This window comes from Parasteatoda tepidariorum, chromosome X1 (genome assembly GCF_043381705.1).
Source record: "Parasteatoda tepidariorum isolate YZ-2023 chromosome X1, CAS_Ptep_4.0, whole genome shotgun sequence".
NCBI classification, from domain to species: domain Eukaryota; kingdom Metazoa; phylum Arthropoda; class Arachnida; order Araneae; family Theridiidae; genus Parasteatoda; species Parasteatoda tepidariorum.
In genome coordinates this window covers 21,651,780-21,678,151 of record NC_092214.1, presented here as the reverse complement: position 1 = coordinate 21,678,151, position 26,372 = coordinate 21,651,780, and the positions used below count along the sequence as shown (strand labels likewise).

Below are 26,372 nucleotides of genomic sequence, written 5' to 3'. Positions count from 1 at the left end.
CTTAAATAAAATTATCGAACCATAAGCTTATTAAGCTTTAAGAGTTCTAATTTAATTAATAACAGTTTTAATTTTTTTGAAAGTTAATAAATTTTGAAATATTTTCATTTTCCTCAAAATTCAAAAAAAGCAAAATAAATTTATAGAGTTTTTTCTCACTTTTTCTGTGAGTGACATTGCTCAACCATAAAGTGAGATCGCTAAAGCTGTTTTTAACTTACAATTAACTTAAATTAAAAACTTACATTTAAAAAAAAATGACAAAATGATAAATCTATAAAGTCAGTTAAAATAAAAAAAATCTATAAAAGTAAATTTTTCATAAGATTCACCTATAACTTAGAACCGATTCATCAATTTCAAAAAATGCATGTCTTTGTTCAATCAATAAACAAACATCTTTACTGCAGCTTAACTACAAAAGAAAAAAAATCTACTTAGCTAGATCACCAAGTAAAAGCACTATCTGTTTATCATCTAAAACTTTAATTACGAAATCTTCGAAAACCTTCCATTTAAAAAAAAAAAATCTTTCCCGTCTAGAGCCACGTGACCAAATTTCTCGTCAATTCAACTCCTTTTTAAACTAATTAATTGTATAAGTTTTTTTTAAAAAAAAATGAAAGCAGGCGAAGGGAGTCTTTTGAATGAACTAATAACGCACCAGATGGTTGACGGGGACCCCCCTATTTTCAGATCAAACATTGAATCTGATGAGGATAATCAACTAATAGAAGAGGAGAGACGGTCCGTGAAAGACGTTGTCCAAACCATCCCTCACCCTCCTTACCAATTTTCTACTGATTCCGATAATGGTCCAAATGAGTAGCCATAGCCCCACTGACCATTCTCACTCTTTGCACATAGCAAAGCCTCACTGATTACCAGCTCAACAGATAGGATTTGCTGCCCACAGCTAGACTTGTTAAGCTCCGCCTACTTTTGACGTCACGACTGCCACTCAGAAAGGGTGGGGGAACACTGATACCAACCAATGGTGAAAAGAGGCGGGTCTTAGATTGCCATCGGTTGTGTTTGTGAAGTCCTACACGCGACTAGTCCACATGGAGTACTTCCAAAAGGCGAGTCCCTAGTGTTTATCTAGTATTATCTAGATGCCCCTTATCTTGTAAAGTTGTCGACGAAAAAAGAATCGAAAACGAAACTTCGATTTTGACTTCACTTGAAGATGATCTTCTGATAAAGTATTCTGGGGTGCTAATAAACGGAAAAAAATTATTTCTGGTCGGACTGACCCTTTGGACATGGATGGCGGCTCTCCTCCTGAAAGATCGAATTCTGAAATAAATCTTGGTAATTTCGATGCTTTGGGGAAAGGCAAGGGTGGGATGTTGCCAGTTTTGCAAGCACAAACCCCCATGTCCCACACACCTTTCTCCGTGGATGATATCCTGGATCCAACGAAGTTTACGGGTGCCCGTGCCAGCAGACTGCGGGAAAGCACGTGGCATCCTTGGCAGAAAGCAGAATTATCCGGAAGTGATTCCGAAAATGACCAGGACTCTCTTCGAGGTGAGACATAAATTACTTATTTTGATTAACTTGTCTTGACTTTGAATCGTTAAATCAAAAACATCAGGGAAAATGTTATTCTGAAATTTATTAAATTATTTTTAAATCATTCTTTTAATACCTAAATTGATGATTCTTATTGAAAGATGGTTCTTTTGCGTTTTTTGAGTAGTAACAGGAAAATATCTTCTCTAAAGTGTTAATTACATTCAGATTTAAAACATGCAAATCAGCGGAAGAAATTATATGGAGAAAAAATATTACAAAAACTAAAGAAAATATATTCATAATTAAAAGCTTAATTTATTTTGTGCTTAATTTTTTTAGTGTTTAGCGCTTAGTTCTTTCTTTGACGTTTTTTTAAATTCAAAACAAATTTTATGAAGTTTTGGAATCGAACCTTCATTAGTTATTTTTTCTTCTTCTTTTCTGACGTTGATCAATTTTATCGGAAGTTTAGTTGGAAATTGCAGTTTTACTACAGTAAAAGTTTGATTAATCCATTACTTCTATTTTTGAAACTAGAAAGCATTTTTCTTCAAAAAGGTTACTTCTCTTTTTTATCGCTTGCACTGTTTATTTGAACTTATGCAGTGGCGTGCGAAAGTTTCCGGACAGTTTATTGTTACTTTAATTTGTATATTGTTACTTTAATTTGATGACTATAAAAATAAAATAAAACTTATTTGTGCCAAGTATTACTCAGTTTCTTTTAAGCATCGTTAAAAAGATTTGTGTATCTTTTTAAACTTTAAGCAGCTGAAAGCTGAAAAAAGTTATTTTAAAAAAATGGCCAGTGATTTAGCACATGTAAAGGCATGAAATTTGGAAAAGCCGGTTGGGAAAAATCATAAGCGATTTTATAAACTCATATTGCAATCTATACATCTTGCTATTGGTTTCTCCGATATTTTTTTAATTACATTCAACAATAGTAAAGCATTTCCTTTGAAATTTAGCTTATTTCTTCATTTAGAGTAAAAATGATAATTAAATGCACTGAAAATTATATTAGCTGCAAGAGTCTTATGAATTTTGCTGCTAAGCAATAAAAAGAAATTTATGACATATATTTCAATACTAAACTAGAAGAATTTTAATCAAGTTATGCAGATAAAGTAAATAGGACTAAGAAGAGTTTTTAATTAATGATTTAAAATTTGCTGTAAAATCTAAGAATGAAAAACACAATAAAATTAGAAAACTGAAAAAATTATTTGCAAGATGGTAAAGTTATTAGTTAATTTCTTAATACTTTACTTAATACTTTTAATTAGTTAATACTTTAACACTAAATTTTGCAAATCATTTCACTTTGATCTGTAAAATAAATAAAAATTCTTTTTAATTTTTCTTTAAACGTAATGCATAGCTAGAATACAAATTTCAAAATACTTCATAAAATATGTTTTTTTTCTTTATTTCTTCAGCTTTCAAAATTGGTGTTAAAACGTAAGTTAAGGATTAAATAAGCTTCGAACTTCAAGTTTAAAAAACGGACGTCATTTTTGCCAAACCCTTACTCATATTTTTCGATATGTCAAATACAATAATTAATCTTACTAATTATTTTTAATGATCGTTAAAGATGCATTTGATTTATAATTCTGCAGCGTATTCATTAATATAAATTTAAATCATTATTAAAATAATTAACAAATCATTATTAAAATTAATTTTAACATTATGGTTTAAAACTTTAATGATCAGCATGATTTAAAAATTAATATTTTTCTCTAAGAGTCCTGAAATATTTCAGAAATTAATAAAAAAAGCAAAGTTTAAGTTTTAAACGATTGAATCGTAAAAAGAAATACATTTTTATTTAATAATTTCTACCTAAGTGTTAATACCAATGGACAAAATATCTTTAAGTTTAAAGTTATGCTATTAAATCAAATAAAATCTTTAACTTTTATTGTAAAATGTTTATTAAATGATAAATTTGAGTGGATCGACTGTGTTCATTTTGTTTGAAATGTAAAATCATATTTAAAATAATAAACATTTTAATTAAAAACAAATTAACGAACTTTATGTAAAAAAATTCAAACGAGAAATTAAAAAATACAAGCATAAATAAATTTAAAACAAAAAACACCAGCCCCAATAAATGAATTTAAAAAACAGAAAAAATCTAAATGAATAAATAAATGTAAAACTCGAATATATAACGAATATATATCGAATATAAAACTCGAATATGTAAAAAAAACATGAATTTATTGAAATATATTAGAAGATACAAAACTACATTTGAAGATTCTTGTTAGTAATTAAGTAACTCATATAAACAATTAAGCAATTTGTTAATATTATTAACGCCAAGTCGTTAGTATAATTATATTTAGTTGCAATGATTTTAAAATAATTTAAAAGTTAATTTATCGTATAAAGTAAATAGGTAATCAGCATGGTAATATACATGCATTAATATCATAAAATTTAAGCCTATAAAAGCTACAGCGTTACTACCAAACTATGTAAAAATCGCGTTTTAAAAATTATTTTAGGTGAAGTATAAAAGTGATTTTAGGCCCATCTAAACTTTTGTAAGGCTATTAATGGACTTCTTGCTGAATTAGTGAGCAGCATTAATAACCTGATTATATACATTTTATTTTAAAAACAATGACCTTGAAATACAAAGTGCATTACTTTTTACTTGAGTACATTATTTTCTTAAGTATTTAAACTTGAAAAAAAAAACTTGTCACAATGATTTCCAATGTAAAAATTAACATACCTCAAACATACTTGAACATACCCAAAATGAAACCTCATCAATTGAATTCACCCACTTCTCCCTAGCGATTACTCTGATATTATGTTTTTTATTTATTTACGTTTAAGCAGTCAGTCATTTAAATTACACTTATGGTGTTATGGTTAATTTTATAGTTTTGCTTATTTATTCTTTTGTTTGCTTTATTTGTTAAGATAGTTTTCAGTTCCGTTACGGTAATTTTTTAAAAGCCAGTTTTTTTTTTTTTTTTTTTTAAATGAAACTTTATCGTTTAGGACATCTTTTATTTTAAAAAAATTGTCTACGTAAATTTTAATAAATATATATTCGTGGTTGAATATTGATTTAAAATTCACATTAAAAGTCAATTTTAAAAAATCGAAGAAAAGTGCTTTAAAATATGAGATTTAAAAAATTTGTCATTTTTATTATTATTATTATTTATTTTTTAAAATATTGATTTGTTAGAAACTGCCTGGCATTTAAAGTCTCATTGGTTAATCATTTGGGAAAAGACAGCAACAGCAATCAGTTGCTAATAATATAATAACAATGTTAACATAACATTACAATAATGATATCAAATTTAGCTGAATATTGTTTGATGATTAACTAATTGTTTTACAATGGCTAACTGAATGAGTTACAATTATTACTTTATTTTGCATTACTTGACTAGATATTTCACAATTTTTTCGATAATCAACGAAATATCTTACAATAATTCTCTTAAAGTTGGCTACAGGTTGCTATTATATCAGCAGGTTTGTACACTGTAAGAAAAAATCCCGAAACATTTCAGAAAACACGGGCAGGCTACGGTGCATGTAGTTTTCAAAAACGTCTCTGAATATTTCGGAAACCTCTTTCTGTAATATTCAGAAACATAGGGCAGTAATTCAGAAATATTTTCTATCATTTCTTGCAGTTTCGGTTTTTTTTTCTTGTCTTTTTTTTAAAAAAAAAAAAACGTATTTTGAAGTGTTTTCTGTAAGCGTTTTTTAATATTTCAGTAACCTCATGGAGTTAGTCAACCAACAATGTCAACCATCATGTATCGAAAGGTACCGCAAGATAAAAATCGAGTTAACATGTCTTATATACAAGTGAATTGGAATTTATAAATTGCAGTGGTAGCTAGGCTACACTCTGAAACTGAATCGGCATCAATGCGATTCAATTTCCTACTCAATTGATGGGAAACATGATATTAAATGAAGTTGTCCGAGATTTTTGGAAACATTTTTGTCGTGTCAAAATTAGTTCCTGAAATTTTTTATAGTGTAATAGAGTTGAGCTCGTTATAGAGAAGGTTTGCTAGTTTTGCTGGTTTTAAATGAGCTAAGGAATATTTTTCATATTTTCCAGAAGATTATACTCGATGCATCAAATATTGAGGCATTTAATTAAGGGGCACCCGTTTTAATACTGTTTATAAACAACTGAATCTTATATTAGTAACGTATCGGTATATGATATTTTAAATTTATTTACGTTACCTATAAAAGTTTTACCAGTACATAGAAATGAAAACTCAGTCAAATTTATTCCATGTAGTTACTAGAGAGCATATGTCTAAATCCTATCAAAATGACTTTCTGTACTTTCGAACAAATCTGAAAACTCAAGCAAATTTTTGATTAAAGCTTTGCAATGAGCACAATAAAGGAATGATAGTAATCTCAATTTGAATCGAAAAAATTTGAGTGCGCATAATTCTATCCCTACGCTAAGCATATGTGCTATTAATATGTTATCCGGATACCTCTCAAAAAGATTGCAAACCATCGAAAATAATATCAGGCACATTGACATCCATTTTTTCAAATGCATGGAAACTTCTATAATTGCAAAACTTGGATATAGGAAGTTCATACATTAGTTAAAACACTAAAACGCTTATCGAAAGAGCAAAAAGTACATTGTTAGAAATTAAGGATCATGTTTAAACATAATATCTTTTTTACTGCAACCTTGGTACAGAACAGAGGTGAATCTTAAAATCTTACTTTATAAACTCCATTATTCGATACAATGTTTCAGCTTGAAATGAATCATGATTCAATTTAGCGCCTTATTAAAGTTGTAACAAGTTTGCTGTGGCATTATGATTCAAGGTGGCGATATTATGGCTACCCATTAAACAGGTTTATCTGAGAGTGTATAATATTATATATATTATTATATATAGTAAAGCATTCCCGTTGTGCGCCAGGGGTGTTTTGAAGGTTAAGTCCTCAACGCTATGATGGGTCACATTGCGCATAATGCCGCCTTTACTTATCCATGCCATGGTTCAATACAAGGAAGTTTGTACATATGGATCTAAAGCTGGGTGGCCTTCAAGCCACCACTGAGGATAGAACCCCGGTCCTTCACAAAGACAGTGCCTTTAACGACTGAGTCATCAAGGTTAATGTTACTAATGCTATACGTAGATACTCCTGAAGCCCACAAAATATACCATATACCTCTGTATTCACCATAGAGGATAAAGGTAGAGCTACTTTTAATGTGTGTTTTTAAATATTGCTTTGTATGGATATTTTTCAAAAGATCTTAGCTGCTTTTTGTTTTGAAAAATCAAAGATTTTTTACCAATATTCTTAATAATTGTTTTATAATCTGAAGTGCTTTATTAACTGATACAAACATCGTACCCTAATACATACACCGTTCAAGTAATACATAACTTTTCATCTGATAAACTTCATTTTTCTGATAAATATCTCGTTCAAATGATTCATACTGATTAAAAAAAATATGTTGTTATTCATTTGATAGCGTTTTAAAATGTAATGCTTGTAAATAAAGCAATATTTAGCACTATTTAAGACTATTGATAAATACGCCGTTACTTAACTATATCATCTCCAGTTGTAGACAGACCCTAATTTAGAGTCCCTTTGACGTCGGGCTAACTATGGGAGATTTCTGTAATTTTCCTTTTCATGTAACCAAAATTACGGTAAGATCCTGAAACTTCTTTAACATAATACTACCTAAGGTATGATCACACAAAGATATAATATAAAAAATAGTTTTACTCATATTATTTGAAACATTTTCTTACCTCTTAATTACTTACAACACAATTTATTTCTCGCATGCCGAAATAGTTTAATTTATTTAGACTTGCATCCTTTAGATAAAAAGACAGGAATTGCTTGCAAAAAAATTTAAAAAAAAATATTATTTTTCTTTTTATCCAGCATGTTCTAAATTTTGTTTGTTTATAACAGCATGCTTTCTAATGCAGTGGAGAATTAAAAAGCTTTAAAAAATCATTGAATCTTGTATTAAAAGAAATAATTCATACATATATATATATACGGCTAAGGAGACAAAAATAATCTGAAATATCAATACAATTTTAATTAGTATTATTAATTACAAAATTTAAACTTAATTTTAAAGTTTATTAGTCGGGAAAAAATTCTCATTTTATTTTTTCAACATGAGTGATGTATCAGGAAATTTAAGTGCGGAACATACTACTATCGAAGTAATACGTAACTATAAACTATTGCAATTTAAATAAATAAATTATTTTATCAACAGATTCAATAATCGGAAAACAACTTACGTAGTTAATATTTTTAGAGTTCTTTGGAAGAGCAGAAAATACATTATTTTCTCCAAAAACCTTTTTCATCATATATTTTTGAAATTCTTTTCGAAAATTAATTAGAAAACTTCAAGATATTTCCTTCCTGTATAATAGATGTATTATTCGCAAATTATATATTACTAATACAACGCCAATACTATTTAGGATTAGCAATGCTGATAATCAAAAATGTGTAACTAAAATCAAACATATTTAATGTGATCAATTAATTAATCGCTATTTATTTGTAATTATTACCACAATATTATGTGTGAATAATATTCCTAATAATCGGAAAATAAAAATAATAGAAAAAAATATTTCTTATGATTAACTAAGGAATCCTCAAGTTGAAGTTTCATTGGAAACAATTAAAAAAAACGAAAACCTCAAACTTAATAGAGACAATCTGTATGGAATTATTCTTCTTTGGTAATTTCGATAAATTCAGATTAATAGAGCCGTCTTTCGATGTCATCTAGTAATCAAAGTGGCCACTTTAATTATACTTTTAAAATAATTCATCTTGGTTCATCAAATATCTTTTTTTTTTGATAAAATAAATCATATAAAGAAGTAGGTCATAGTGATGTCATTTGTAGCAAGGAATAAAAAAAAAAGTAAACAATAAAGGAGATACTTTTTAAGGTAAATAGAATTTTTAGGTTTAATCAACTAAACACAACTAATAAGTTTTTATTTAATAAATTTAAACAGCCACTTTAATACTCAGTATACTTATACGCATTTATCAGAAAGGATAACTTATTGTCCGCTGTGACTCTTTATAAATAAAAATGATCAAAATTTAAATATAAGAAGAATTTATATTTTAGTTTACATAACTTTGAAAACATTTTCAGTGTTCAAATTTCGCATTTTAATTGCAACTATGGAATAACGTTGAACATTAAGTCTCGGCTCTCATTTTATCTAAGACAATTTACGTTGTAAACAAGTATTCTAAAAAATTAAACATATGAACGTATATTTCTGATTTTTGGTTAGAGATGCATTGAAAAATTAATTAAAATAGCTAATTTAATGCATAAAAATGAAGTTGGTCTATTTCCTAAACTATATATATNCAATTGATTAAACTTTAATTGGTACATAAAATATTTTATACTTTAAAGCATATTAAATTTAAATTTAATCGATGAAAAAATTGCATAATACTTTAATTTTAATTGATACACATGGAAAAACTATTATGCATAAGACTTAGGTAAATTTTAATTTATACATATTGATAACACTATATTGCATTAAAAGTTTAGCTAAACTTTATTGCTACATATTGATAGCAATAGTATACATTAAAATCTGAACCAAATTTTAATTTTTGCACATTGCTAAAACAATTAATTATACATTAAATTTTTAACTAAATTTAATTTTGCCTATTGATAAATCATTAAGTACTTAATTGTATTTTATTGCTCCACGTTAATACAAATACTATGCATTGAAATCTTAATTCAATTTTAAATTACACACATTGATAAAACTATGTATTAAACACTTAATAAAATTTTAATTTTGCTTATTGATAAAACTATTATGCATTGAAAACTGAATTAAATTTTAATTGATACATACTGATAAAATTATTCTAATTTAGGAGCCCAAGATAAATTACAGAATATAACTGGTTCAGGAGAGAACAATAGAAATGGGCGAAATTCCTCGCAGATATCAATAATCGGGTATGTTGATTGTAAATATTAGTCAGTCCTATAATTTGGAAAGCATATTTCCAAACTCCAATCGAAGTAAGAGTGAAAGTTTCGTTATTTAGTAAGTTTTTCGATTATCAAACAATTGTAACTATTGATAAACCGAACCAATTTTGATAGGTTTCATCCCAAAGCATGTTTGAAAACATTTAACTTCCTTTTGCATGAATTTCAAATTCATACATTGAGATCCTAAATGGAGTTGAAAACTCCCGTATCTAATTAACATAATCTCTTTCATATTCATTAGTGGTTTAATTATAATCACAAACATCTGTCGCAATGTCAACATATTATTTAATTACCGTTCTCGAATGTTTAGAATTCGGGAGTATACATTTTAAGACAGCTTAACCAGGATTAATTTTGCTGTTTGCTTATTCCTGAAACTAGTATTTTAATATTATTTTAAAGAAAAGTAAACAAAAAGGAAATGGGAGAAAATGAGTGTTTATTTCCTTCTGATGGTAATGACGCTTTAATTTCATTTAAGACAGTTTCAACGCATTTAATATATCCGGCATCAACGTATTAAATGTTTAAAAAAAGTTGCTTTTCCAGTATGCTTATAAGTATAAAGAGTCAAAGTATCACTTCATGTTTGGAACGAATAAAGGTAAGTTCTGTTATGTAAATAAATCTAACTCTTATATCTTCATAATTCTTCTTACTTCTGCAGTATTGCTCTTTTTATTCATCTATTTATCCTTTTTTATTTCTACTACGAATTAATATGTAAATGTAATAGTTCTGACAAGAAAGAGGAATTCTAAGCTTTCTTAAAACAAAATTATATTGAGTGCATAATTTTGTTATTTAACTTTCCTTAATTTTCCATTTATGTGTGTGATTTAATCTAATTTCAGCCTTTGGCTAAACTAAAATTAAATGCGATTTCATAATAATATTCATAGATATTTAAATGCAGTCTGTACTTAAATAAGTCACTGATTTCAGAAACCACGCGATTCTCTCTTCTCCAATTACCCTGTAACGGGGTGTTAACTTATATAACATATATAATCATATAACATATATAGCATATGTAATACAACATAACAATATGTACGTTATATAACATATATAATTTTATATAAAAAATGACATAAGCTCGATTGTTAATTAGTTAGCTCTGAACTTCATTAAAAAACTGAAATTCCTTGGGAGAATGCTACTATGATATATTGACAAAGATTTAATTACATAATTTATTTATGGCATAATACGAAAGTATGGAAAGAATAATTTTCAAAAAGTATACGCTGAAGACTATACTAATGAGAAGAATGCGGAGCCCCCACCCGCCTCCCATTGACGTGATTCGCGTAGTCAATATTATATGATAGTTTTGCGAAACAGTCTTTTCATACTTGCCGATCCAATAACTTCTTAAAATTTTAACCGATTGGATTCTTAATGAGATATCATGAAACTACTCGAACATTAAGAAGCATGAATATTACAAATGTAATTCACGAAGTGCACAAAAAGTCTTTTATTGAGTTATAGTAATAGTTATCAGTTATACTTTTTTTTTAACAAGTAAAAACACTCATACATTTGAAACATCTTCAAATTTGAGTTTATCATTTATTGAAATTAAAATTCTTAAGCGCAAAATGCAATAAAAAGCAATGAAACTTTAACTTATGTATTTCACTTCAATTAAAAAAATTTTAAAAATTTAACAAACGTAGATTTTTAAAAAGTATAACATTACACGAAGCAAAAATTCTGGTAAAATTACGGTACTTGTACGGTAAGGACATTTCTGGTAAAAAAAATATATATAATAATCTGGAAATAAAACCAAATTTAAACTTTTCATTTGACAATTTTTCCGTTTGTATGGTATCGGTAAACGGGAAACTCTAGTTTTCAAAATTATAGTTCTTATTAACCAACATTTAGTAAAAATACAAAACTTAAAAATAAATTTAGCCGAATTAATGGCTTTATGTCGAGTCACAATGTGTCATGATAAAATTATCAAGCTTTACCACATTTATTACCAAATAGAATGATAAAAAAAACATATTTTCTTATTAATTTTACCAAATTCTGGTCAAGCGCGAGCTCAATACATTTTTCTAAGTGCAGTGTTTCTCCTTAACAATCGAAATGCTATATAAAATGTGCTTAAAGTTTGTATAATGAGTGCCATAACAGCATGTGAGTGCTATAACAGCGTTGATGAGTGCCTCTTCAGTTCATAAAGATTGTATATTAAAACAAGTAAAAGTTAATTTTTAAAAATTAAACATGTAAATAATATGTATTATGTTAAATATGCTGATTCACTAAATTGACTGAAATGCTTTTAAAATAATTTGAATGATCGAAAAGTGATTTGTATTAAATTATATAAGTAAAAGAATATTGCCTCAATTTAGTATGCCTTCAATGCTTGAATAATTATTATTTTTTTCTGAAAGCAGTGTTATGATTTCAGTAGATTTCTATAAAAAGAATTGGTTTCTTATAATATAATTTCTTATAAAAGTTATTACGCTTTCAACCCCTCAAAAGTTATCAATTTTTGAAATTACCTGGTTAAAAAAACTTATTAAATTAGACTTAAAATGCAGAAATGGAAGAAAGAAAACAAGAATTTTAATTTATGAATGAGTCTGATGGTTAGAATGATATAAGTTTCCGTTTTTTAAATGGCAAATATTTACTTACTTGAATATATTTTTGTTCAAAGTATTTAATAATATTTCCGAGATTTTCTTAATTTTGCATAATTATTTAAACGAATGAGGTCCTAATAAAAAGATATTAGTCCATTTATGTGAATAACAATTTATTATAATCAATTGTATTGATAATTATTATAAGCAATTTTCTCAAGTTAACATATATTTTAAACTGTTTTGTTCATATTCGCATTTAATGTCTTTAGGCTAATATTTTTTAATGAAATTAGTTAAATCGTACTAGATATAAAACTGACATTAATCGTGATCTATGCAACACATTCTAAATTAAAAATCTTCCATTTGTCTTATTTCATTTTTTTCATTCAATGCAAATTCTATATTCGATATTTTTTTTCAGAGCAGTGAGGCACATGAAAATTTAAAATTTAGAAATTATTAAAGAATAAAAATCAATGTTTCTGACACTTTTGAAAAAATATTAGTAATAAATGCTAGTGTCTGAATTATTTTTCAATTGAAATATTCAACACAAACTACGTGTCTTAAATTATAAGTATTGTGCTTCTTTTTTGCAATTTTCATTTATAATTTTCTTAAAAATATTTTTAAAAAATATGCAATTTTTAAATCAGAAAGCTTTACATATTTTTTAAAAAAATGCTTATTGCAAATAATGCTCAAAACAAATTAAAGTTTGGATAGTGTTAATAAAAAATAAACCAAAAGTTATTAAATTAATGCATACTTCTTGATCAATCAAAATTTCAAAACATTCCTTGCTTAAAGTTTTTCTTGTCTAAATTATTTACCTTTTATTTACTAATTATTTTTTTACTTATTGCAATGTACAACAACACAACTAATTCAAAACATTATGTGCGATGCATCAAGGGCCTTTGTCTATTAAAATGAAATACTATGTTGTTTTATTTTATTTGTATTTACGAAAGAAAGTCGACGAATTACATATTTTAATTATATATTTGTACTTACGAATTTGTATCAGAACTAGGCTAACATGTAAATTGAATTTTATCCTGTTCTTTTCCGTCAATTCGTTTAGTTACCATTTAAAAACTTTAGAAAATTAGTCCTAGGATGTAAAAAGGTTTTCTTTGAAACCATAAACATCTATTTTTAATTTTTAAATCAATGCATGCTAAATTTTTAATTTTTAAAAAAAATTATTGCTTAAATCAAGTGATATTGTAATCGTCGTGTTTAATTGAATATATTCATTCAAAACTAAATAATAGACAATAAAACAATGTCGTACAAACTTAAGCTTTACTTTTAAACTTTATGTTTGGGTTTTGTGAAGTTTGATATTATACATGGAAGAAAAAGAAAAATAATTTACAATATAATAAACGTAAGTACAACAAAAACATACTGAGTCATTTGTGGAATCTACATATTTACACCACCTCTTTTTTTGCACAAAAAGATTTTTTTGGAGGAAAAATCACATTTGTTTTCAGCTAAGACACTTTTTTTTTCAAAATCTGGTGAGCATAAATAAATCAAAAGCATTAAAAAAAGGCTTAACTCTGCTACTAATATAAGCTTTTTTTTTTTAACTAATTTTGCATTTCGACGCATAGCATAATGTTTAATAAAAAATATACATTAAAATTTTCATGTTTGCTGTTATAAACGAAAAATTAGCTTATAATAATTAACATAACATATTAATTAGCATCTGAAACAAGATATCAACATTTTTAAGTATTTTATTTTATCGAAACAAATTTGCTGCTTGCTTAATATTTAATGAAACTCTCATTTTAGTATTCGTAAACTTGTAGTGTTGCCACGATAATAGGTTTGAACTACTTAATTCTTATGATATTAAGAATAACAAATGGGTATCCATTTGTAATACTTAATACAACAAATTCTTTTATATATTAATCCGCAAATAAGAGATAAAACTCTTGGATTTAGAAAAATATCTAGATAAATTTTTTAAAACACAACGTTTTTCTTTGTGGCCGGAAGCTTTATCTAAACTTTTCTACTTCACTTTTCAACTCAACATCTTAGAATTCACTGTTTCTCTACTATTGGGGCTTTGTTCAATCCAATCTATCGCTTCTAGAATCCCTATGGGGGTAAAGAAGCAGCTATTTCGATTTTTCTATATCGTCTAAGATGGTTGTACAAGACTTCCGCCGCCACTTTGCAATCCTGACAAAACAATTTGATAGAGATTAGAGAGCAAAAGAAATTTAAAAAAGTATGGGTACTACAAACAAAGAGTAAAAGGTTGGAAAAGAAGAATCCATTTGGTTCGTCGTTAGCATTAAGTTGCAAGAACAATATCGACATTTCCTGCTCAAGCGAAATATTTGGAGAGACTTCAGAGTTATTATTTTTTTTTACGATGACTTATTTCTTGAAAGAATAATATCTTATTGAGTTCCATTTGATTTTTGAAACTGATGATTTTTCCCATGATATTAGGGATTATGGAGAAAGAGAGTTTTTGTTCTTTATTATCCTTTTTTTTTCTTTTTTGTTTTTCTAAATGATGTAAAAAGACATGGCAAAATATGGCAAGTAAAAATAGTGAGAAAAAAATGGTTTATAAAATATGCATTTATTTTTTTTATTGATTTTATTATTTTATTAACTTTTTGAAGAAAAAAAATAATGTTCTTTTACATTACATTTAGTTCTTTAAACTGTTGATTTTTCCAATGATTTGAAAAATTAGAAGGAATCCAATATCCAAGACATGGAAAGAAAAAATAGTTTATTAAGCTTATGACTTTAATTTATTTTTATTCCGTTTCTTTTTCTTTTATTACCTTTTGAAAAAATATTACTCATTTGCATTACATTTAATTCATGAAACTGTTGATCTTTGCATGATGTCAAGGGAAATGAATACCAAAAACCAAAAGAAGTCTTTCTTTTTTTTTTGGTATTCGCTTATTTTCTAAGCGACGCAAACAGATATGGTGAAAATATGACAAGTAAAAATATTTTATTACACATATAACTATATATATAAATATTTTTTTCCTTTGATTTTATCATTTTATTTACTTTTGAAATAATAACATTCTTTTGCCTTACATTTAATTCTTGAAACTGTTGATTCTTCTAAGAATGTAAGGGGTTTTAGGGAATTTAAAACTTTTGCGTTCAGTGTTAATTTATTTTCTAAATGATACAAAAAGATTTTGAAGATATGGAAATTAAGAATAGTTTATTAAGCATATAAGTTAAGTTTTATATTCTCAAATTGTTGATTTTCCCCATGACATATGAAAAAACGGATTATGGAAAGGAAGAAAAGTTTTATATTTTGCTTTATACACGAATATGAAATAAGTCTCGCACGAATGAATTGAAAAGTGGGTAAAATTACCAACAAAAAATTATTTCTCTTTTGATACATAGAAATTGAAATTAATGTTACCTATAACTGTATTTTCTCATTATTTATTATTTTAGTTAAGAAATATTTGTATATCATTTAACTACATGATTCTTTTGTTCTTTAAATGGCTCTAGTATAATTGTAAGTATCCGAGTTTGTTTGTTTTACTTTATTTAGTACGTCATTTTTTTTTCTTCACACTTTTAATAAAGACGCATTTTTCTATTTTCATTGGCAAGATATTTAGTTGAATTCTATACATCATTTAGATTATTATTAAATATTTTTAATATGAATTTTATATTCGATTAAAAATGTATTGCTGATCAAAAGTTTCATATTTAACCCAATCATTATTCATAATAAAATCTTTAATTATGTTTTGTTTTGTTTTTTAAATAAAAAATGGCATATATAGTTAGTAAAGTTCAAATAGAGCATGTAACTATCTATATATTTAACAAAAAATGATTTACTAAAATTACAATTATGTACAATGAATGAAACATTCTAATTTATAAAAATTAAATTATTTATAAATGTTTTATTCGAGAACATTTACTGACAAAGGGTAAAGAATTTCTTCATATGTGAACGTATGTGCTAAATAAGTCTCATTTATAAACAATTAAAAATACTTGCAACTTACTTGATAGTAAAAATTTCGCTTTTCAAGAATTTAAGAATTTTAAAAGAAAAGTAAATATTTGGTGATGACATATATTTTATTTTGCAATGTAAAAAGATTTCGATTCAATTTCGAAATAGTAGAATCATAATTAGTTTCTTACGTATGCATATATGCTTGATTTCAAGAAATTTTTTTACGAAAAATCGATATGCTATGTAATAGTTAGTTAAAATAACTATAAAACTATTCACGTCACTTTGTTTCAGATATAATCCCATCATTTTTTATTTATGTAAAATGTGTTACTTTACTGTCACCAAAACACTGAAATAAATAATGAAACTTATAAAATACTAATTTCCCATATTATGAAATTTCTTCATTTAATTGATTATTCTGATAAAATTTTAAGTATAATTTATTGGGGAAAGGTTATTATTAATGGGCAGGCTACTATAATGGGCCACATTTTTATTTTCTTATTGTGGGTAAGCGCACCAATTTGACTGTTTAGTGAACTTCATGAAGCTGAAAAATTTTAATCGTAGGATAATTCACGTTCAAAAAATTTCTTTTGCAAAAAAAATATGCTATTTGTACTTTTTTTCTAATTTATTAATGAAAAAAAAGCTATGAATATGAGTGAGAGGCCAATGGTGTTTCAATTGTTGCTTGTAATGCTTAAAAATGCTTTTAATCAGTGTTATTTAGCCATATTAATAATAATTGTTATAATGACATATTAGTAATAATGACAGAATATGCGAACAAATTACGTACAGATTGCTAGTTGCCGTCATTGAAGCAATCTCGGTAGTTCAGTTAAAGGTGGCTGGTTTCCGTTATTGGGCTGATCGTACTTATTTTAATTTTTTCTATATTTACCTAACATTTTATATTTATAACGCCAATGCTTGCTTAGTAAGGATGGTAATAATTACATAAACATGAGCAAAACTATAAAATTGCCAAATCTGACATCAAAATTAATAGCTATAAAAATGTGGTTCAAAGATAACAACCTTCTCCTATAAATGTAATATTCTAAATCTTAGGGTTCATAGATTTATTATCCTTGGAAATTTAATTAACAATTTTATCTCTGGATTTCAATTATTTTTGTAAACCGAAATTTGATTGCATCTATTGACAATTAATCTATATTGACAATTAATCGTTTATAAATTTTCTACTGATATTTTTTAAAGTTTTCGGTTATATGCTTTATTAATTTGATTTGTCTATGCGTGTTCTTAAATTTTATCTTTTTCAATACGTTTTCATAAATAAAAAGAAAATCTTTCCATTTTCGTTATTAATTTTTGTGCGTCTTGCCTTCAAGAATTTTGCTATTCAAGAATTTAAAAACTTTTTAAGTAATACAAACATGAGTTATAACAAACCACATACAAACATCAAACACTGAGAAAAAAATTACGGTAAAAACTACAAGAATATGGAAAAATTTACCACGTTTCTAGCTCTATGAGAATACCGAAACACTAAATAATTTTTTTGAAGCACTTTGGTAATAATTTTGGTAAAATTAACAACAAAATATGATTTTATAATAATTGATAAAATTTACTTAAATGCTGCAAAATTTGAAAATTTTATCATGATACATGGCAAAAAAATAAATAAAATAGAAGCCAGTCATTCTATTAAATTTACTTTTTAGTCTTGTACTTTTTATTAAATGGTTGGTTATAACAACTATAATTTTAAAAACCAGAATATCCGGTAAACCGTTACTATATGAAAGAAAAAATTATCAAATGAATAATTCTGGATATAAAAACCTAAATAAATAGTACATATTTAGGTTTTTATAACCAGAATTATGCTTGTTTTTTTTTTAAACCAGAAATGCCATTACCATTTAGTATGGTATTTTCACCGGAATTTTTTCTCCGTGCACCACAAAAAGATTTCAATTCTGATTCAATTATAATTTCAATTTATTCACTATCGAGCTTTGTTTACTGGTTTCGTGCTAGTTACAGTCTCAGTCAAATTGGTTCATTGAATCATAATACGGTGAAAATTTGCAGCAATCTTATAAAGGTGTTAAATTGAACCATAGTATCGAGCCTTCAAGTTTAAGAAATACGAAAATATAATTCAAATTTACACTATATATAGCACTTTATATATAAAGGCTGATCAACAAATATAGGTAATATCGATCACTTCAGAATTTGTAGAAAAAAAGAGTGTCATAAAAATTTTGGCATTAATAAATAAGTTTTTAGAGAATAGGAATGCATAGAAAGAAGCTTTAATCGATTCCATGGTATGAACTTAATTTATGATCCTTGTGAGAAATTATATTTAAACTATTTTTAGAAAATATTTTCCTTTGTTGGTGCGAAAAACATTATTCTGGCAACTGTATTCTAAACTGTATGGTAAAGACATTTTTTGTAAAACCAAAAAATAAATAATTAATTCTGGTGCTAAAACCAAAATATACGTTATTAAAACCATTCGTTTGATAACTTTTCCGTTCATATATGGTAACGGTTTACCAGAAATTCTGGTTTTTAAAATGATAGTTCCTTTTACCACGCACTTAATAAAAAAATCAAAACGAAGAACCGAATTTTTTATCGAACCAAGGAATTTAACCGAAGAAATGGTTTTTATGCCATGCTCTAAGGTATCATGATGAAATTACCAAAATGTACCGCCTTTACCAAATTTTAACACATATTATAAAACGATAATTTACTGTTAATTTTGCAAAAATCATTACCAAATTATTTCATTAAAAAATACGGAGCTTTTTGGTGCTCCCATACAGCCAGAAAAACGGTAAATTTAACCATATTCTGGTAGCTTTGAACAAACTTTTTTTCTCAGTGCAAGAGTGAATTTTTATTTTAGAGAATACAGACGCTTTCTCTCTCTTCTTTTAAATATATAGAAGCACCTTTTCCGCTACTTACTATTTATTAATGAATGTACTCGTAACAAAATTTCTTTTTAGCATTAAATATTAATATTTTTTTTTAAAAAAAGTACATAATATAGGGGTTTAATTTTTTTTCCTACCATTTTTTTCAACGAAACATTTTTTCTGCAGTACTCAACTCCTTGTAGATCATTTTTAATGCAGTAATTATTATTCTTGAAATTAAATCTCTAGATTAATGTAAGTCACTTCAAATAATTGTCTGGGGCCTATTCAATATCCTAGGTAATATAGTGCAATCATCTTCACAAGTTTTGCGTTAATTATAAGAAAATGTCTGCATTTCTCTATAGAAAGATCTTCTTTAATCACAGTGCTTTTGTAGTTAAATTGCTCACTTAACACCCGTGCTAAATAATTATGGGTATTATCACGTCTGAAACTGATACATCACTCGCCATGTAAAAAAATAATCTTAATTTCTTGCAGTACCTTACCCCAGGAGCCTTATTTTCTAGGGTTTTTCTTTTTTCTTCTTCTTTTTTTTTTTAACTCTTTCAAACTCCAATCAATGGGGAGGGGGCTAAAAAATACTTTACATTAGCTCATATTAGTAATTCAAAAAGGGTATTAGTAGTTGATTTTTTATTATTCTTTCTTTACATTAATATTTGGGAGAAAAGGAAGTATTAGATTACTATTAATAATTCAGTATATTCAGAATTTTAATTTAAAATTACTATTAATGAATTAAAGCTGAGCCACTTTTATATATTTAAAGTGAACCTCGAATTATTAAATATTCAGTCAATAAATAACTATAAGTACGATAAGTCAATTTATAGCTGAAAAAGACTAAAAATAAACTTGCTTAGAAAAAAAAATTGTACTTTCTCTCCAACATTCTGTAATCAAGGTCATTAATCTGCACATTATCAAAATCTAACGAATTTCTATTGAGGAAGTTTGATTGCCAGCTAAAATTTTATGGCAGTCTAACCTTCTTCGAACTTCCTCGTTCAACCAAGGAGATCTAGATTTTTTTAACTTTTTCGATCCTCATTAATGATTAGTTTAGTTTCAATAATGTTTTTCTTCGTTTCTTGCTTGAATATTAATTTTCAACACCAAACGTGTATTTCTTTCTACTTCTTTTTTGACAAGAATTCTAATATGCAGAAGTAAAGAGCGGTAGTTACGGAGCATCTTAGCATATCGAGTGCATTGCATGCTTTTAAGTGTATATTAAGTAAATAGAGGGGTTTTTTTTTCTTGGTGCTTGAAAAAATGCTGTCAATTTTAGATAATTTGCTTAAAGAAAAGGAAATATGAACTGAGTAATATTTCTAAAATACTTCAGTTGTTTTTATTTATTCATTTATTTAGTTATTAAAGCTGTTACAATTCGGTTATATTAAGCTGCTGCCTACATTTCCATGGATTGCGTGTAATTTAATAAACATAAGCAGAACACAGCAGTACTTCTCAGAAGTAACGTATCCTCGGCATACAAAACAAAATTTATTTAAATGTCGCGTCAACTTTTTCAAATATGTTTAAAATACAACATAGTGTTCTGTAATCACCACTATTAACATATATTTTTTTAGAATTTTGTCAAAAATGAAGCATTAAAAATGTGCACTAAACATTTGCTGTAAATTAATGTATAAGCAAGGAGGAAGCATGCACACTATCGAATTCTAACAAATCTCTACTTTAGAAAGTTGACTGAAAACATTAAAACCTATTTGCTCACCGTAGGAAACAGACAGGAGGAGAAAATCGATTATAAGCAATACTTCATCAGCAATTAAATTAGTTCAGATGTTTTTCAATTAGGACTTCCTCTCTAAAGATCTGATAAAATGTATTGCGTTTTATTTCATCCTCTGATCGGAGGCGCTTACACACCACAGTAAAAAGAAACATTTTTCTTACAATGTGTATCAGATTTAAAATAATTATATTTCAAATATTTTTAATAAGATTTAAAAATTAAACAGCTTCTTCAAATTAGTATTGGATGAATAACTTCTGCATGGATGAAATGCTTTTAACTTAGCAAACACGTTTTAATTAAGCAATTTTTATCTATTATTATTTTTATACAAAGAACAGCAGAGCTTCATGAAAGTGGTATTAATTTTTTAAATACTTGAATTTGTTTGATTTAATATATTTTTTGTATAATTGAAATATTTTTAAAATTTGAATTTTGTTTTAATGAAACAATTGTTTATCATTATCATCATCAGCATCATTGTTATAAGGAAAAAGAATCAACGAATTTAAAATAGTATTAACCTTTTTTAGTACTTCACTCACTGTAAAAAATTTTGGATCGTCGTTATCGTCGCTTTAAATGTAGTTCAAATTTCCTGCATTCTTAACATGGTGCTTGGTGCATGGTGCATTCTTAACATGTAGTGGTTCAATTTTAACACTTCGTTAAAGTTGCACTAAACTTGCACCCGCATTTGCGAATGTGATTTAAAATACCGATATTATGGTTTAACGGGGAAATTTCCTGATGAGAGCAGCGAAAAAAATAATTTTTTTTCTTCATATTTATGTGCGACATCAAAAGTAAAAAAATAATTCAAAAATTTATTCAAACCTCTTCACAAGTATCGATCACTAATATAAAACCAAAACATCAGGAATGTGGCCTTTTATTGAAGAAATTAGTTACGAATTATTTTTACTGAATAATTATTAAGCTATCGTAAATTTTTCCAACAAGCATATAGCAATTTTTAAACAAAATACTCTAGGTATTTCATGTTTCACCGTTTTTAAATATATAAATATATTTAATGTACTTCTACTATAATTAGGGTAAAATTAAAATTATATTTTAATAATTTTTGTCGACGTTTAGTTTTCATTTCTCATTAAATTAATTGTTTATTTTTAGATCGACTTTTCGGAGTAAAATGTTTTTTTTAGTGTCATGAATTAATTTCCAGGGTCGTAAGATTTGCATTTTTTTCTAATCACAAACGAACTTATTACTTTCTTTTTGTCAAAGCAATTAAGGATTTATAAGATTTCAAAGTAAAATGTACTTCATCTACAAACTTATTTTCTTAAGGAAATTTCATGCGAATAAATTAATTTTCGTCAATCCGTTGTAAATATGTTGCTGCTTACTTTTATTAAAACTGCAAATTCTCATTTAAAAGAAGTTCAGTCTGTTGCATACAAATCAAATTATTGGTTGAACTTTTTCAGTGCACTATCAGATAAACTGTTTTTCCACCCGAAAATATTAATTTTGGTTATGAGATTCTGAAGAACATGCCGTACGCATATGCGCTATCGCATATAATAACAGGAAGGTTTCCACGGTAAGTATATTAAGTAATTATACGAAGAAAAAAAATTTTTTTTCAGCATGGGTAATTCACGTGAAGCAGTAAGGTTCTTGACACTCAAAGGCTTAGGTCAAAAAAACCCGTGCATTCTGCAAGCATTTAATTTTTTGAAAAAAGTAAAATTAGTTTATGTTTAGTTAGTCTGATCAGCTATAATTTGAAAATTGACATTTTCTCAGTATTTTTCTTGTACCATAATTATTCAACCTCATTATCAGCTTGCGAAATAAATTCTTCAAGTATATCTACCAATATATTGAAACATGCTTTCTTTTTACAGAAGACTCTATGTCTCCTCTACCAGATGTCATTGAAGTGGCCGAAGCTGACAATGAAAACAGAGATGGTTCATCTGCAAGTCACAGTGGTCACATGCCACGATCTAATGGCATTCGTTCATCGGCAACCGATGACGAATCTACGGACAAAGAATCGAGCAAAGGACTCGGTGGCTCTTATAAAAAGAAAAAATCGTCTAATTCGGACAGTAAAGCTGGAAAACCAAGAAGAGCTCGAACAGCTTTTACTTACGAGCAATTAGTAGCTCTTGAGAACAAATTCAAAACCACACGGTACTTATCAGTATGTGAGCGTTTGAACTTGGCACTATCCTTACGATTAACTGAAACACAAGTCAAGATTTGGTTCCAGAACCGAAGAACAAAGTGGAAAAAACAAAATCCGGGAATGGATGCAAACAGTCCTACTTTGCCTCCATCTCAAGTCTCCAGCCTTCCCAATTCTTATGCTGCATCTCCGTCATATGCAGCAGGATTGCTTTTTGGCAACCAATTGCCTTACCTTCCGGCTACTAGCACGTTACCGTATCCGGTGATTTCTCCTGCACAACATTTTGGACATACATCCATGCATCCTTACCTAACGCATCTAAGTCATTCGTAACGCAAATAACGCGAGTTGTTATGAGTTGAGCAAAATTTAAATAACAAAAACGCTTCAATGTAAAACTATTTTGAAAACTTGGAAGTTTAATTTTATCTATTTTGTGGCAAAGCGAGAACAATTTTTATGTGCCAATTATTTGTTGAATTCTGTCTGCTCTATGTTGACTTTGAATTGTGCGAAATTAAGTATATTTTAAGACAGCTTAGCGTTACTTAGTGCTTAAAATATAAGTTTTTAAAAACTTTCTAAAATTTATTTCAAAACTTTCCGGTTGCAAATATCTCAAAGAACTGCTTTTCTATCTAGTAGACTTTCATATTTATAGTTACCTTCTTGATCTTAATAGACTGGTAATAACTACAAAGAAATGTTTTGTTGATTCAAGTTTAAGTACAAAGGAGAATAATTATAATTAATTTATGAGTTCTATGGTTAATGCTCTCTTAATCTAAAATCCCAAGGCGTCAAAATTAATTGACTTTAAATAAGCAGTTAATGAACAATTTCAAACTTGTTGAAATTGATATCAAAACTTTTAGGTTACAAATGTCCCAATGAACTGCTTATTTATGTACTAGGCTATACCATTTTTATAACTATCTCGTGATCTTTAAAGCTCGGGTATAGCTTCAAAATAAATGTATAAATAAAATAGAATACTAGAGATAAATATTCGAGACTGAGGGCTAAAAATAATCATTGTTAATTATCAGTACTGGGGTTTATACTTTCTCGATTTAAGATTACAATACGTTTAAATTAATTGATTTTGATTAACCTATGGAAAAATTAATTTCGAAACTTGTCATTTAAAAATGCCTAACAGTGATCGAACATACACTAAAAAGTAAAAAATGATAGAAATTCATTTTATTTGTTTTCAATTTAACAATTCATTCATAGCTAATGCCAGAGAGATCAGGGAGGTTACCGCTCTAGTCATCCAGCCAATAAAGGAGCACCTAATTCGACGAAATTAAACGACACTAAAACTAATACTTTTATGATTTATGAATTTATAACGGAAAAATATATTTTTCGAAACAAAGTTGATAAGGAAGTTCCAGGGCGTTGAAATTTTAAAGGGAAAAAAAAATAAATTCGAGAAAAAAAAAATTACGAAAATTAAGTTGGGAATAATGATTTTTATTCAGTAGAATAACTTCAGCTAATATTTTTGGGAAGAAATGAACTTTAAATATTAATTTCAATTTTTAAAAACATATATTTTTCTACCTTTTTTTCTTCTTTTTTTTTGAACAAGATTTGTTTTAAATAAGAACCCTCTAGCAGTTGAATTTCTCTTTTCAAGGGCATCTAATGGAAAGTAGTTTTGACCAGGCCTCTACCGCCCTTGTTCGCCACCTGCTTTAACCGTACATTACTATTATCAAGTTTATATATTTAAATTTAAAACACTTACGGACAACAATTTTCAGTAACTAACTAAAACTTATACGGAAATTTCACGACTTTTAATCTCCTTTCATTAAAAAAGTAGAGATTTTTTGAAAAAATGTATATTTTTCTGAATTTCAAAATGTTGACTTCTAGATATTACTTCTATAGCATCATTTTATGGAGTTGAAAAATATAAATTTTAAACATAATTGCTGCTGCTGTCTTAAAATACACTCATGAATTAAAAAATGTACAAAATATATATAACTTTTTTTGATATTTCGAATATATATTGTGCAATACATACGTATCATCTTCCTTATATTTTAATTATGCCTTTTTAAGGAATATAATTTCTAAAATTTTATTTTCATAATTTGAATATTGTATCCTTAAAACCCATTATATGGAAATGGGGATAATATTCGCGTGGGAAAATGTCATGATATTCTTGCTTTCCTAAAACACAGTTTTAATCGATGATACCTCATCAATGTATAAATTATAACTGCAAGAGTTTACAGAAGAACTAAAAGAATTATTTGGCAATCAATATTCAATTCACACTTTATGACGTATTATGCCTTAAAATGTGGATATAAAGGAAAACAAAACATATTCGGCTAAAGTGTAGTTCCTTAAATTATTTTCTACTTTATGAACTTCAAGCGAACGAAACATCAGATGATAAAGTTCCCAACGACAAAAAACATTGTAAGTCGATATATCAAAATATCGATTGATTTGTAAATTGAACATTTTACGAGAAAATTTCTGTGACTTCGAGCTTATTCGTGAAACACTGTCTATGCAGTAGATTTTAAATTTCGTCTACGCAGTTGAGATTCAAGTGAAGGAAGAGACAAAACAACATTTAAGTTGTTATAATGTGAAATGAACTTGAAAGTGATCAATTAAAGTTTTTGTATAAATCAGAATGAGTATTAAAATAAGTATTCACAATTTTATGTTATGTTTTATAATTGTTTCATTAATACAAGATACATATTAGAAAAAATATCCACGTATTTACAGTGTCAAATTTTTTTCTCTCCTGTTTTCTTTTCCAAGATCCTTAAAAAATGACAGCAAAAGAATTCTACAAAGTAATTTATTCTGCTTTATTTCTGATAAATTTTGCAGGTTAATGGTAAAAAAAGGAACACTTCTGTACCTCAGAAAGTCCAGGGTCCAGCATGGATTGTATTGCCACCCGATTAGAAATTTCTCGGTAAAAATCGTTAAGAAGAAAATTATTTAATTTTTATTTTACCAAAACGGTCAAATAACTTTTAAAAAAATGATATATAAACTGTTAAATGTGAAAAGAAACGTTCATTGATTGTTTCTACTTAATACGGTTTAACAATTCACGCCAACTAGGCCCACCTTTTCGAGCAATTTAGTTCTGTGCAGCTGGGTACACACGATGGCTGAGAGGGCTAATCGGCCAAT

The 26,372-nt window shown here is 27.2% G+C and overlaps 1 protein-coding gene across 1 annotated transcript; it reads left to right on the top strand.

The window, feature by feature from the left end:
• The first annotated feature begins 1,053 nt into the window (after positions 1–1,053).
• On the top strand, positions 1,054–25,885 carry LOC107437639 (homeobox protein slou). The gene is made up of 2 exons (XM_016049717.3): positions 1,054–1,533; positions 22,891–25,885. The coding sequence occupies exons 1-2, from the start codon at positions 1,266–1,268 to the stop codon at positions 23,511–23,513; spliced, it is 891 nt and encodes a 296-aa protein (XP_015905203.1). The 5' UTR covers positions 1,054–1,265; the 3' UTR covers positions 23,514–25,885.
• The last annotated feature ends 487 nt before the right edge of the window (positions 25,886–26,372 follow it).